General features: G+C 36.1%; 1 protein-coding gene across 3 annotated transcripts in view; it reads left to right on the forward strand.

The window, feature by feature from the left end:
- ADAM9 (ADAM metallopeptidase domain 9) overlaps window positions 1-12,972 on the forward strand; it is a 92,761-nt gene that overhangs the window by 61,077 nt on the left and 18,712 nt on the right. For 2 of the 3 annotated variants that reach the window (XM_086380378.1, XM_086380380.1), the window contains 2 exons: window positions 1,402-1,507; window positions 8,429-8,612. In XM_086380378.1, coding sequence (XP_086236504.1) covers window positions 1,402-1,507; window positions 8,429-8,612 — 290 coding nt within the window. Of the gene's footprint in view, window positions 1-1,401; window positions 1,508-8,428; window positions 8,613-10,949; window positions 11,151-12,972 lie in introns of those variants that run through there. The other variant, XM_086380379.1, reaches the window with a different exon arrangement.

Consider the following 12,972-nt stretch of genomic DNA (forward strand, 5'->3'; position numbering starts at 1 on the left):
TTCTGTACCATCTGAACACCAGGGAAGCCCTCTGATATATTGGTTTGTCCAAAAGTTAATTGGTTTTTCTCTGTTATGGAAAACCTAAACAAACTTTTTGGCCAAACCAATATTCTGCACTAATGGGCAGGTTTATTGCTGTTTAGTCACTCAGTTGTGTCCAACTCTTTTGCAACCCCATCGACGGTAGTCCAATGGGCCCCTCTGTCCATGGGATTCTCTAGGCAAGAATATTGGGATGGGTTGCCATTTCCTCCGCCAGGGAATCTTCTCAACCCATGGATTGAGCCTGTGTCTCTGCATCTTCTGAATTGCAGGTGAATTCTTTACTGCTGAGCCACAGGGGAAGCCCTGATGAGCAGGCTATTGCAGACCAAAAAAAGTAATTACAGATGGGGGGGGGAGATTGTTGTTAATTTAGCTGCATTTTCTTATATAAATGTGAGCATGTGTGTTTTGCTAGGGTTATTGCCATGTGACGTTTATCCTGTGCAAGTATTCTGCATCCATTTTCAGATTACTTCATCCTCTGCCTTTTTTATGCCATCTCCTTTCACTGCATGTCCATTTTCTTTTAAACTGAACAATATTGTACCAGGTGCGTAAGATAGGCACATGAATTTCCATCATTATATGGATTCCATTATATGGAAAGTACTGCCATTTTGGCTGCAAAATATTTCCAAATAAAATATTTTTAGGAATATGTATAAGTGGCAAAGTTGAGCATTAAAGGATACATATATAAAATACAAGAAAACAAGAATGGATTGATACTTTGACAGTGTCATGGCTGTTTGTCAGTGTAATTAATACCTAAATTAAGCTTCCATATATAGTAAATTGGGCTGCCCTGGTAGCTCAGTGGTAAAGAATCCACCTGCCAATGCAAGAGATACAGGTTTGATCCCTGTGTGAAAAAATAATAGCTGGCAGTGTTTTCACCAACCCTCCCTAGCCTGATCTAACCAGGGGTGCAGTGGAGCTGTGAGAACAGTGAAAATAAGTAGACTGAAAGTGCTGCCATACTGTGCATGGCTTTTGACTTATTTATAATTTCATCTTCTTTAATGACACTTCTTTGAGTACTTGAGTGTTCGAATGTTTAATGTTTAAGTACCATGCTAATGTTTAAGTACCAACCAGGCTTTATCTTTACATCTTGTTGTTAATTATAAATGTGGAGCAAAATGTTTCACCTGTAGGTTCTGAAATTTTTTCATAGTTGTTGAGGCAGTTCATCCAGACGTATAGACTGTTGTGGCAAATGCTTTTATTTGTGAATTAAATTGCCAAGTCTTAAAAACATTAAAAAAATTTAAAAATTTTATTGGTGTATAGTTGATTTACAATGTTGTGTTAGTTTCAGGTGTACAAATTTTTTTTTTTTTTATGTTACAGAAGCCAAGGCTGCCCCGAAGGAGTGTTTCCTTGATGTGAATTCCAAAGGTGACAGATTTGGCAATTGTGGTTTCTCTGGCCATGAATACAAGAAGTGTGCCATTGGGTAAGTGGGGGCAAAAAAACAATAAGAAAAACACATGAAAGAATGTGATGTCAGTCATCTATAGGAAGTTTTACAGCTCCTTGTGACTGTTTTCTCCTCCTTAAATGTATAACTTTTCAGACTTAACAATTTTATAAAACATGGCTTCAGAGAGACTGAATATGAATGGTAAAATAATGCATAGCTTTTGACATTAACTGTCTAAAATATAATGTTTTTTATAATATCACTTTTGTTTATCCTTGTTCTATAGTAAAAGCCTCAAATAAACATTCTTCTTCTTTTTCCTTTTGTTAAAAGATTTGCGTGCTAAACCCATATATAAAGGTACCTGCAGAATTAATTCAGAACTTCATAATTTTCTTCTGGCTCTATATAATTTTAAAGTCATTAATTAGAAAACTTTTTTGTTTCTATAACATTTGCACATTGTGAAAAATAATATTGCAAAGTTATAAACAAGAGAAGAGTTATCATGATCTCTCTTTCTGTATATGTTCACTAATTTCAGTGTACGTATGTCTTCTTTTATTTTGATTCTGTGCACCGTACACATACACAGTAACGTTAATTTTAAAAAAATTGGAATTAGTCTGTAATACGGTGCTTTCCAGATACACAGATAGATAAATGTAGGTATGTAAACATATAAATCATTCTGAATGGAGCTCTTCTGGTGGATGTGAGGGCAGGAAATTCCTACCAGCTGAGGTTCACCCAGAGGCTTTGACCATGAAGCCATGGGGCTCTAGAGAATGAGCTGGATACTCACTGCTGCTGCTGCTAAGTCGCTTCAGTCGTGTCCGACTCTGTGCAGCCCCATAGACGGGAGCCCACCAGGCTCCCCCGTCCCTGGGATTCTCCAGGTAAGAACACTGGAGTGGGTTGCCATTTCCTTCTCCAATGCAGGAAAGTGAAAAGTGATAGTGAAGTCGCTCAGTCGTGCCTGACTCTTAGCGACCCCATGGACTGCAGCCTACCAGGCTCCTCTGTCCATGGGATTTTCCAGGCAAGAGTACTGGAGTGGGGTGCCATTGCCTTCTCCAGGAAACTCACTAGACTGTATTATATCTGTTGCAGTGCTAACATTCTGTATCAATTATTTTGTTTTTTGTAATAGTCATATTTTTATTCTAAAAATGGTTATAAAAAGCCAAAAAAATTAAATACATAATGCTGTGCTTCTCTTCTACCCACTTCACCTCCTACTCTGTTGGGTAATAGCAAAGCCACTGAGGTAAAACAATGCTCATGAAGAAGAAATAACAACTGTGACTTCCATGTTCCTAAATCTAACAGAGTATCTTTAGGTCTTCAAGCTTCTGGACCTTTCAGTAGCATTCATCGATGTTGAGCATTTTCTCCTTGAAGAAGCCCCTTTTGTTGGCTTTTGTGTGGAATGCTCTTCTAGTATTTTTCTCTGTTTCTGGATGCTTCTTTAATGTATTTATTTGTAGGCTTATCTTTCTCTACTGAGCCATTAAATGTTGAGAAATACTTCCACTCTACTGATCTGGCCCTCTGCCACAGGGCCATGACATGTGGTGTTCCTTCTGCTTAGTTTGCCCTTTTGTCTCTGCCAGATCTCATTTTAACTAACTCTTTTAAGATAAGAATAGCAAGGAGAGATAAGAAAGCCTTCTTCAGCGATCAATGCAAAGAAATAGGGGCAAACAATAGAATGGGAAAGACTAGAGATCTCTTCAAGAAAATTAGAGATACCAAGGGAATGTTTCATGCAAAGATGGGCTCAATAAAGGACAGAAATGGTATGGACCTAACAGAAGCAGAAGATATTAAGAAGAGGTAGCAAGAATACACCCAAGAACTATACAAAAAAGATCTTCACAACCCAGATAATCACGATTGTGTGATCACTCATCTAGAGCCAGAGATCCTGGAATGTGAAGTCAAGTGGGCCTTAGAAAGCATCACTACAAACAAAGCTGGTGGAGGTGATGGCATTCCAGTGGAGCTATTTCAAATCCTGAAAGATGATGCTGTGAAAGTGCTGCACTCAATATGCCAGCAAATTTGGAAAACTCAGCAGTGGCCACAGGACTGGAAAAGGTCAGTTTTCATTCCAATCCCAAAGAAAGGCAATGCCAAAGAATGCTCAAACTACTGCACAATTGCACTCATCTCACACGCTAGTAAAGTAATGCTCAAAATTCTCCAAGCCAGGCTTCAGCAATACGTGAACTGTGAGCTTTCAGATGTTCAAGCTGGATTTAGAAAGGCAGAGGAATCAGAAATCAAATTGCCAACATCCGCTGGATCATGGAAAAAGCAAGAGAGTTCCAGAAAAACATCTATTTCTGCTTTATTGACTATGCCAAAGCCTTTTGACTGTGTGGATCACAATAACTGTGGACAATTCTGAAAGAGATGGGAATACCAGACCACCTGCCCTGCCTCTTGAGAAATCTGTATGCAGGTCAGGAAGCAACAGTTAGAACTGGACATGAAACAACAGGCTGGTTCCAAATAGGAAAAGGAGTACGTCAAGGCTATATATTGTCGCCCTGCTTATTTAACTTATATGCAGAGTACATCATGGGAAGCACTGGGCTGGAGGAAGCACAAGCTGGAATCAAGATTGCCGGGAGAAATATCAATAACGTCAGATATGCAGATGACACCACCCTTATGGCAGAAAGTGAAGAAGAACTAGAGTCTCTTGATGAACATGAAAGAGGAGAGTGAAAAGTTGGCTTAAAGCTTAACATTTGGAAAACTAGGACCATGGCATCTGGTCCCATCACTTCATGGCAAATAGATGGGGAAACAGTGGAAACAGTGTCAGACTTTATTTTTTTGGGCTCCAAAATACTGCAGATGGTGATTGCAGCCATGAAATTAAAAGACGCTTACTCCTTGGAAGGAAACTTATGACCAACCTAGACAACATATTCAAAAGCAGAGACATTACTTTGCCAACAAAGGCCCGTCAATTCAAGGCTATGGTTTTTCCAGTGGTCATGTATGGATGTGAGAGTTGGACTGTGAAGAAAGCTGAGTGCTGAAGAATTGATGCTTTTGAACTGTGGTGTTGGAGAAGACTCTTGAGAGTCCCTTGGACTGCAAGGAGATCCAACCAGTCCATCCTAAAGGAGATCAGTCCTGGGTGTTCATTGGAAGGACTGATGTTGAAGCTGAAACTTCAATACTTTGGCCACCTGATGCTAAGAGTTGACTTTTTGGAAAACACCCTGATGTGGGAAAGATTGAGGGCAGGAGAAGGGGATGACAGAGGATGAGATGGTTGGATGCATCACTGACTCAGTGGACATGGTTTTGGGTGGACTCTGGGAGTTGGTGATGGACAGGGAGGCCTGGCATGCTGTGGTTCATGGGGTCGCAAAGAGTCGGACATGACTGAGCGACTGAATGAACTGAACCAAGACTTCCTCAACTTCCTTTCCAGGGTCAGATGTCCCTCTTATAGATGTGCTTAATGCCATGTGCTTTAAAGAAAATATTAGTCAATTTATGTTGTTCTAATTCATTACAAATTAATTATTCATAGAAACTATTTCATAGAGTATTTGCAATATATCTTTCTTGATATAAAAAACAGAGTAGGTTGAAAGAAGTTAGCAAAACAAAGTATTTCAAAAGAGGGTATATGACTATCTTGAGTAGTCTCAAAACTAGCTGTAGCACTCTTTTTCTGGGGAATTTTTTTGTATATTTAAATGGCGTGGGAAGGCTTTATTGCCTTACTATTGCCTTAACAAGAACAATCATTTAAAAATGATACTGCTTTAGAATAAGATAGATGCTGTAATAGGTAATTTTCTAGATAAAGGGAAAGTCAGATACAAAACCAGTCATAAGCACAGCACTTTCAAGATTCTTTTATGATGTTTAAGAAAACCAAGGAAGACTCTTTTGTGTACTTTGGGGAGTTTGATCTATCTTGACTAACATAATTAGGCTAAATCAAAATGAGGAAAGTAGCAATTTGAAAGTTGAAGGAAGGGTGACTAGGTTAAAAAGTTGCATGCTTCTTTTTCTTTGAATTTGATATATTGTGTTTTCCTTATTGTTCAGTTCTTAATATTTTCTTAGTTACATTGTGATTTCTCCTTTGACTCATGAGTTATTAAAAATGTATTGCCCATTTCCAAGTATTTGGGAGTATTCTGGTTTTCTGTTTGTTTTTGGTTTTTAGTTTACTTCCATTGAGAACATACTTTGTATAATTTCAGTTCTTTTCAATTTGTTAGGATGTGAATTACTGTCCAGCATATGGTCTGTTTTGGTCAATGTTCCATGTCATTTAAAAAGCAGAGTATTCTGCTGCTATTGGATATATTGTTCCATAAATGTCAAGTTAATTAATTGTCATATTCAAATCTTCTATATTCTGGGTGTATGTGCGTATTTATCTGTCTCCCCTTCAGTTTCTGAAAGGGATATGTGCAGATCTCCAGCTATGATTATGAAGTTGTCTACTTCTTTTAGTTCTGTATATTCTTCTTGTATGTGTTTTAAAGTGTGTTCTTTGGTGCTTATGTTATTAGGTGCATACACATTTAGGATTGTTATATGTCTTCTGAAGGAACTGAATCTTTTATTATTACCAAAGTCTCTACTTTGGAATTTTTATTTTTGGCAGTATTTGTCACATAAACATTTTATTTGCTTATATGACTATTTGCCTGAAACAGTTTTTCTATTGGTGCTTGTGATATAAATTTAAATGAATATAACAGTAAGCATCTCTTAGCTTTATTGGCTGTTTGCATTTCTTATTTTGTGAATTGCATATTTATATCTTTGCTGTTATTTTTCTGTTGAAGTTACTATCCATTTAATGATTTGTGATCGATTTTTATAAAATATATTAAGAGTATTTATTTTTCTTTTTTAAAAAAATTATTTTTTATTGAAGGATAATTGCTTTACAGCAATTACAGAATTTTGTTGTTTTCTACCAAACCTCAATCAGCCATTTTGTTTTTAATATGTCACCAAGACTATACATGAAACATTGAATACATTATAGAAAAATGAATTTTAGTAGGTTCCAGTAGATGCTAACCAAGGTCTGTTTTATTCTATGCTTTGTTTTAGAGGTTTTCATAACTAATTTCAACTAACTCTGTGACACTGGGGCTTCCCTGGGGGCTCAGATGGTGAAGAATATGCCTCCTATGCAGGAGACCTGGGTTTGATCCCTGGGTCGGGAAGATCCCCTGAAGAAGGGCATGGCAACCCACTCCAGTATTCTTGCCTGGAGACTTCCATGGTCTGAGAAACCTGGCAGGCTACATAGTTCATAGGGTTGCAAAGAGTTGGGCACGACTGAAGCAACTTAGTATGCATGCTTGCATGTGACATAGGCATCATTATATAGCTCTTGTTTTTCAGATGAAGAAACTGAACTTCAGAAAGTTTAAGCATTTCACTCAGATTGCCTCGTAAGTAAATGGTGACGTAGGAATGAACATAGGGACTTTCCTGGTGGTCCAGTGGCTAAGAGTCTCTGCTCTCAATGCCGGGGGCCTGGGTTCAATCCTTGGTCAGGGAACTAGATACTGCATATCAGAATTAAAGATCCCAAGTGCTGCAACTGAGACCTGGTGCAGCCAAATAAATAATTAATTTTAAAAAAAGAATAAATGTCAAGTTGGGACAAAAGAACTTAACTCTTAAGTGCAGGATGGAAGGAAAAGCAGGCTTAATAGCAGCATGTGCAAAAAGCAAATAGAGGTTTTAGCTAAGGATAAATTCAAGGACATCAGTAATATAATGTAGTTTCCATAAGAGCTACTGTCATCCTGGGTTTCATAGAAGTATAATATCTCAGTGAAGTAAATGACAGTTCATCTTGTTCTTTGCTAATCAGACTGTAACTAAAGTTTCCTGTTTCACTCCGAGCACTGAGGTTCAATAGGTAGTGAGACAAAGTGGAACATATTTAAGAGGGGAGCTTCCTTGTTGCATGAGAAATAATTGTAGAATATTTCCCTGGTGAAGTAAGTCATTTGGACCTGCATGACAGTTGTCCTAAAAGGTTGCCATGTAGAGGAAAGAAAAGATATTATCTGTGTGGTCTCATGTTGACCATCTGGGACCAATGAGGAAAAGTTATAGAGAGAAAGATGTTAACTCAGGAAGTAAAAGAATGTTATGATAGTTAGTGTGAGAATATTTAGGAGGTGATGAATTAGAGGAATTGAAAAATCATATCCTACAATGACTTGGTCGTGATATCATAGGGGAGATTTAATAGGGTAGGTGCTTAGATCAAAAGACAAGCCATTAAAAAGGAAATTTCAGTGCAGCATCTTAAGAGTTGATGTTAGGGATACTTAATGTATCATGAAGGGATATAGGAAGAACATTAACTCACACACCCTTGGTAATAGGAATTGTAGTCAAGGAGGTCTTTGTAGAGTTCTAATACTGAATTAGTGAATTAATGAACTAATGAATTGAGTCTTTCAGTAAGTAAGAGTTAGCTAAGCGAAGAGAGATTGAGTTCCTTCAAGCTTGTTTAACATTATAAAATCTGACTCCTCTTTATTATAACTCAATAAAAAGACACCATTGAATTTCAGTATAGTTCTGTTATTTTCTATGTAAAAGCATTTATAAAATTATATCACATTTAAAAGCAACTACATTAGTTAGACTTTTTTGAGCCCTAAGCAGATAGTGAAGAGGGATTCTTAGGTGTCCGCATCATCACCCCCGGTACCCTAGGAATTTGCGTCTTTACATGCACTTGCATCTTCTCTTTGCCATATTGAAAGAGAGCTACTTTGATCTCTGTTGCTGTCACGCACTTTCTCTGTTGAGATTCCCTTTAGCTAAATAGAAATAAACTCTCTGTACAAAAATATATAATTTTTCTTTTGTAAGTACACCAGATGCATTGTAGTTTGCACTATTTCTCTTTCTTTCCAGGAATGCTTTGTGTGGAAAGCTTCAGTGTGAGAATGTACAACAATTGCCTGTATTTGGGGTTGTGCCTGCTATCATTCAGACTCCTGGAAAAGGCACCAAGTGCTGGGGTGTGGACTTCCAGCTTGGATCCGATGTTCCAGATCCTGGCATGGTGAATGAAGGCACCAGCTGTGATGTTGGAAAGGTAATAAAAATGTTTTTTAAAACAAATAAAAAATTTAAGAATTAAAAATAAAATCATTATACAAAGTGAGTGGTTCTTTTCTGGTTATAAAAGAAATCTCTACTCATTGTGGAGATTTGGAAAAACAGAAAGCCACCAAGAATAAAATTAAGAATGGCTATACCTCCTGATGATTTATAGCCATATAAAGCTTTCTTTTCATTTAAAATTTTTATTGGAATATAGTTGGTTTACAGTTGTGTTAGTTTCATGTAATGGTTTCTTTAACTACGGAAATGATCAGTTTTTATAATGGTCACTGAGTTGGAATATTCATTATCTGCATCTAATTTGGTAGTTTCTACAATTTCATTAAAGAAACTTCTATATCCATAAAAAGAAGCTATAATTCTGTTACTCTTTCTTTCTTTCTTAGAGTCATGTATTATAACCTGTTGTTTCTGTGTTGTAATATACTGGGCACCTCCCCCCGCCCCCCACCGCCCCCCCCCCACCCCCTTTCAATGTGCTGTTGTTTATTAGTCAGGGTACTACTTGCTGGGACATTTAGGGGATTTTCAGGAGTGTGTGTGTGTATGTGTACATGCGTACGTGACTATACTATAAGTGTTGTAATGCTTGTCCTCCCCATGCTTCCTGCTACTCTGACCACAGCTGTTTGGATCAGATGTGAGCCAAGAGTTAGCTGCTGAGTTACTACCAGTGGTTCTGGATGAGATGAGCTAGGCCTAACTCCATTTGTGGGGGGAATACATAAGTAAAGAAAGGCAGTTAAGAGTAGAGCTGAAACTGAGAAGTCTCTGAGGGATGCCATAATGTAGGAGTAGGGCTAGAAGGGTGATAGCAAGCTTAAGCTATATAGGAGAGATCTAAGGGTGCAGGATTGTTGAACAAGTTGAAGAAACCAACTCAGGAGAACAGAGGAGGAAAGAGCGAACACAATTGACTGATTATGGGACCATGGGACACATGAAAAAGACAGAGAGGCCCTCAGGTTACCTCCGTTTCTACCAAGTTTTCAATTCCCATTCTGTTGTTCCTCATTCTTACAAAAAGACCCTTGTGTTTTTGTGTCTGCCTTTGCCATGGGCTTCCCTTGTGGCTCAGCTGGTAAAAAATCCCCCTGCAATGTGGGAGACCTGGCTTCTGTCCCTGGGTTGGGAAGATCCCCTGGAGAAGGGAAAGGCTACCCACTCCAGTATTCTGGCCTGGAGAATTCTGTGGACTATAGCCATGGGGTGGCAAAGAGTCGGACATGACTGAGTGACTTTCACTTTGCCATGCCATTAATTCAGCTACTGAGGTTAGTATAAACAATGTTGAGGTAAAGGACTTAATAAGAAATTTCACAACATCCTGGTTGTTTTCTGAGGTTAAAGGCTAACCTACTGGGGTACATATGTTTAAGGTTTTATGTATAGTTTTGCCAGATTTCTTTTTATAAAAGTTTTTCCCTGTTTATTTTCTGAGCAGTTTTCAATAGTTAGTGTTTCAGTTCTCTATATTGTAATCAGGATTAGGTACAATTGTTTTTAAACTGTCATTGGTCATTTTCTTTTTATTTTGTTCTTTCTTGACTGCTAGTGACATTAAATTTTTTAGTCTCCATATATTTATTCCTTCTTTTGTGATTTGCTTGTTAATATTCTTTGCTTATTTAAAAAATTGTGTGTTTTTCTTATCAATTTTTAAAGAGCTATAACTTATGTCATATAAAACTTAATATAATACATTTTAAAAATTTATTTGCCCTATTTATTACTTGCCTCTTTTGATTTTAGTGTTTTTTTCCATGTTTACTTTTTTATATAAACAAATCTATTTTTCTTTTCCTTTAAGAAAGGAAAAGTAAAGAAAGTCTGACTTTACTTTCAAATTTTAAAGACTTTTCTTAGTATAGTATCAGAGAATTATTTTCTAGGACATTAAAAAATTTTTAAATGCTTATCTCTTTAGTCCAGTTTGAGTGTATAGTATGAGGTTGGCATTCTTTTTTTCATCATTTTATTCATTTAGAGATGATGACTGTATGCTGACTTCTAATGTTACTTTTTTTTTTTTTAGAATGATTTGTTATTTGCATACACCTCAAGTATAATCTCTCTTTTAATTTGAAATCTTATTTAAATTGCTTATTAAATTTTTATATATACTTGGGCTTGGTTTCTGCTTTTTCACGTCATGTCCACTGACTGGTCTGACTACTCATATGTCAGTAATTGACTTCTTTTAGTTTTTATTAGTTTTATAATGTATTTTTAATATTTGGTTATATAAATGCCCCTTCATTCTTTTTTCATAGTTTTCTTCGCTATTAATATTCATTTATTATTACAGATGAACTTGAGATCATTTTGTCAAGGTGCCAAAAAAAAAGTTAAAAGTAAAAGCGCTTTGGAATTTTGGTTGGGATCAAATCAGATTTATAAATTTGTAATGGGGAAAAGTGACATCTTTACATTATTCAGTCTTCTCATAGAAGAACATGGTATGTCTCTCAATTTCTTGGGGGTTGTATTTTAAAGCTTTAGTTATAAAGCTCCTTTTCATTTTTTTGTTATTCCTAGGTATTTTATATTTTGATGGCTATTATGAATAACACAGAATTATTATGTTTTCTAATTTGTTGTTACATTTTTAATTTGTTTTTATTGGTAAGAGAAGCTATTTTGTTTATAGTTTTATTGGCTATTATTGATATTCAGAAAAATATATTCATTTGTGTATATTTACTTTGTCACCAGCCATATGCTTAGTGTTACATATTTTTATTATTGTATTAGAATTTTTTAGGTAAGCTGTTATCTGTAAATGATAGAAAGTTGATTTCTTTTCTGATACTTACAATTTGAATTTTTTTCCTGTGTAATTGCAATGGTAAAACTTGCAGGATAATTTTAAATAATAATCATGATAGTGTACTTTGTCTTCTCCCTAACTTGACTGGGAATATGTACAGTCTTTCAGGGTTATATGTGATTTTGACTGTTGACTTGGGATAGATAGTGTTTTTCATTTAATGGAGAATCCTTTTATTTATTTATTTTTTATTTTATTTTTTTAAATTTAATTTTATTTTTAAACTTTACATAATTGTATTAGTTTTGCCAAATATCAAAATGAATCCGCCACAGGTATACATGTGTTCCCCATCCTGAACCCTCCTCCCTCCTCCCTCCCCATACCATCCCTCTGGGTCGTCCCAGTGCACTAGCCCCAAGCATCCAGTATCGTGCATTGAACCTGGACTGGCAACTCGTTTCATACATGATATATTACATGTTTCAATCCTTTTAATTGTAATTAGTAAGAAGAAAAGAACAAATAGTTTTAAAATTTTATAAGTATTTTCCAATAGCTGTTTAAATAATCACTACATATTTTCCTTTGACTTGTTCATGTGTTGAGTTACGTTGGTAAATTCCTTGACATTAAATTGTCTTTACAACCCTGGAGCAAACACTGGTAATGTAGATTTATTTCTCAGTCTTTGTGCTGGTGAATATACTTTTATATTTCTGAAGCTGTCCTCTTATGCTTTTTTAACTGATGAAAATTTACTCTGTGAATTTTAGTCAGTACTCTTAAATTTCACAGAAACTCAGCTAAGACTGAATTAAATCATAGCAGGAAATTTACTGATTCAAACCACAGAATCAAATACAAAGCTTTGGAACCCAGAATCTCAGATAATGTTCCTATGGTTCTTTTACTGTATCTTTCATCTTTATTTTCCATTGCTGTCCCCGCCACCTCCCCTGTAGCCAAGCCCAGCTTTATTAAAATACAATTGATATGCAACATTATGTAAGTTTGAGCTGTACAATGTGATGATTTGATATATATTGTGAAATAATTAGCACAGTAAGGTTAGTTAACACATCTGTCACCTCGCATACATTTTTTTTTGGGTGAGAACATTTTAAGATTTACCAACTTTCAAGAATATAATACAGTATTGCTAACTGTAATCACCATGCTGAATATTAGATCCCCAGAACTTATTCATCTTATAATTGAAAGTTTATACCTTTTGACCAACATCTCTCCATTTCTCCCATTCCCTGGCAACCACCCTTCCATTCTCTGAATTCAGTTTTTAAAAAAATTCCATATATAAGTGAGATCATATGGAATTAATTTTTCTCAGTCAGGCTTATTTCTCTTAGTCTGAATGCTCTGAAGATCCATCCATATTGTTGCAAATGGCAGGACTGGTTGTTCAGGAGTGTGTTGTTTAATTTTCAGTTTTGTGAATTTTCCAGTTTTCTACTAGTTATACTACTGTGGTTGAAAAAGAAACCAGATAGGATTTTGATCTTCTTAAGCCTTGTTTGGAGAAGGCAATGGCACCCCACTC

This window comes from Bos grunniens, chromosome 27, assembly GCF_055505025.1.
Source record: "Bos grunniens cultivar Pamir isolate PY7600 chromosome 27, Bosgru_T2T1.0, whole genome shotgun sequence".
Taxonomy (NCBI): Eukaryota; Metazoa; Chordata; class Mammalia; order Artiodactyla; family Bovidae; genus Bos; species Bos grunniens.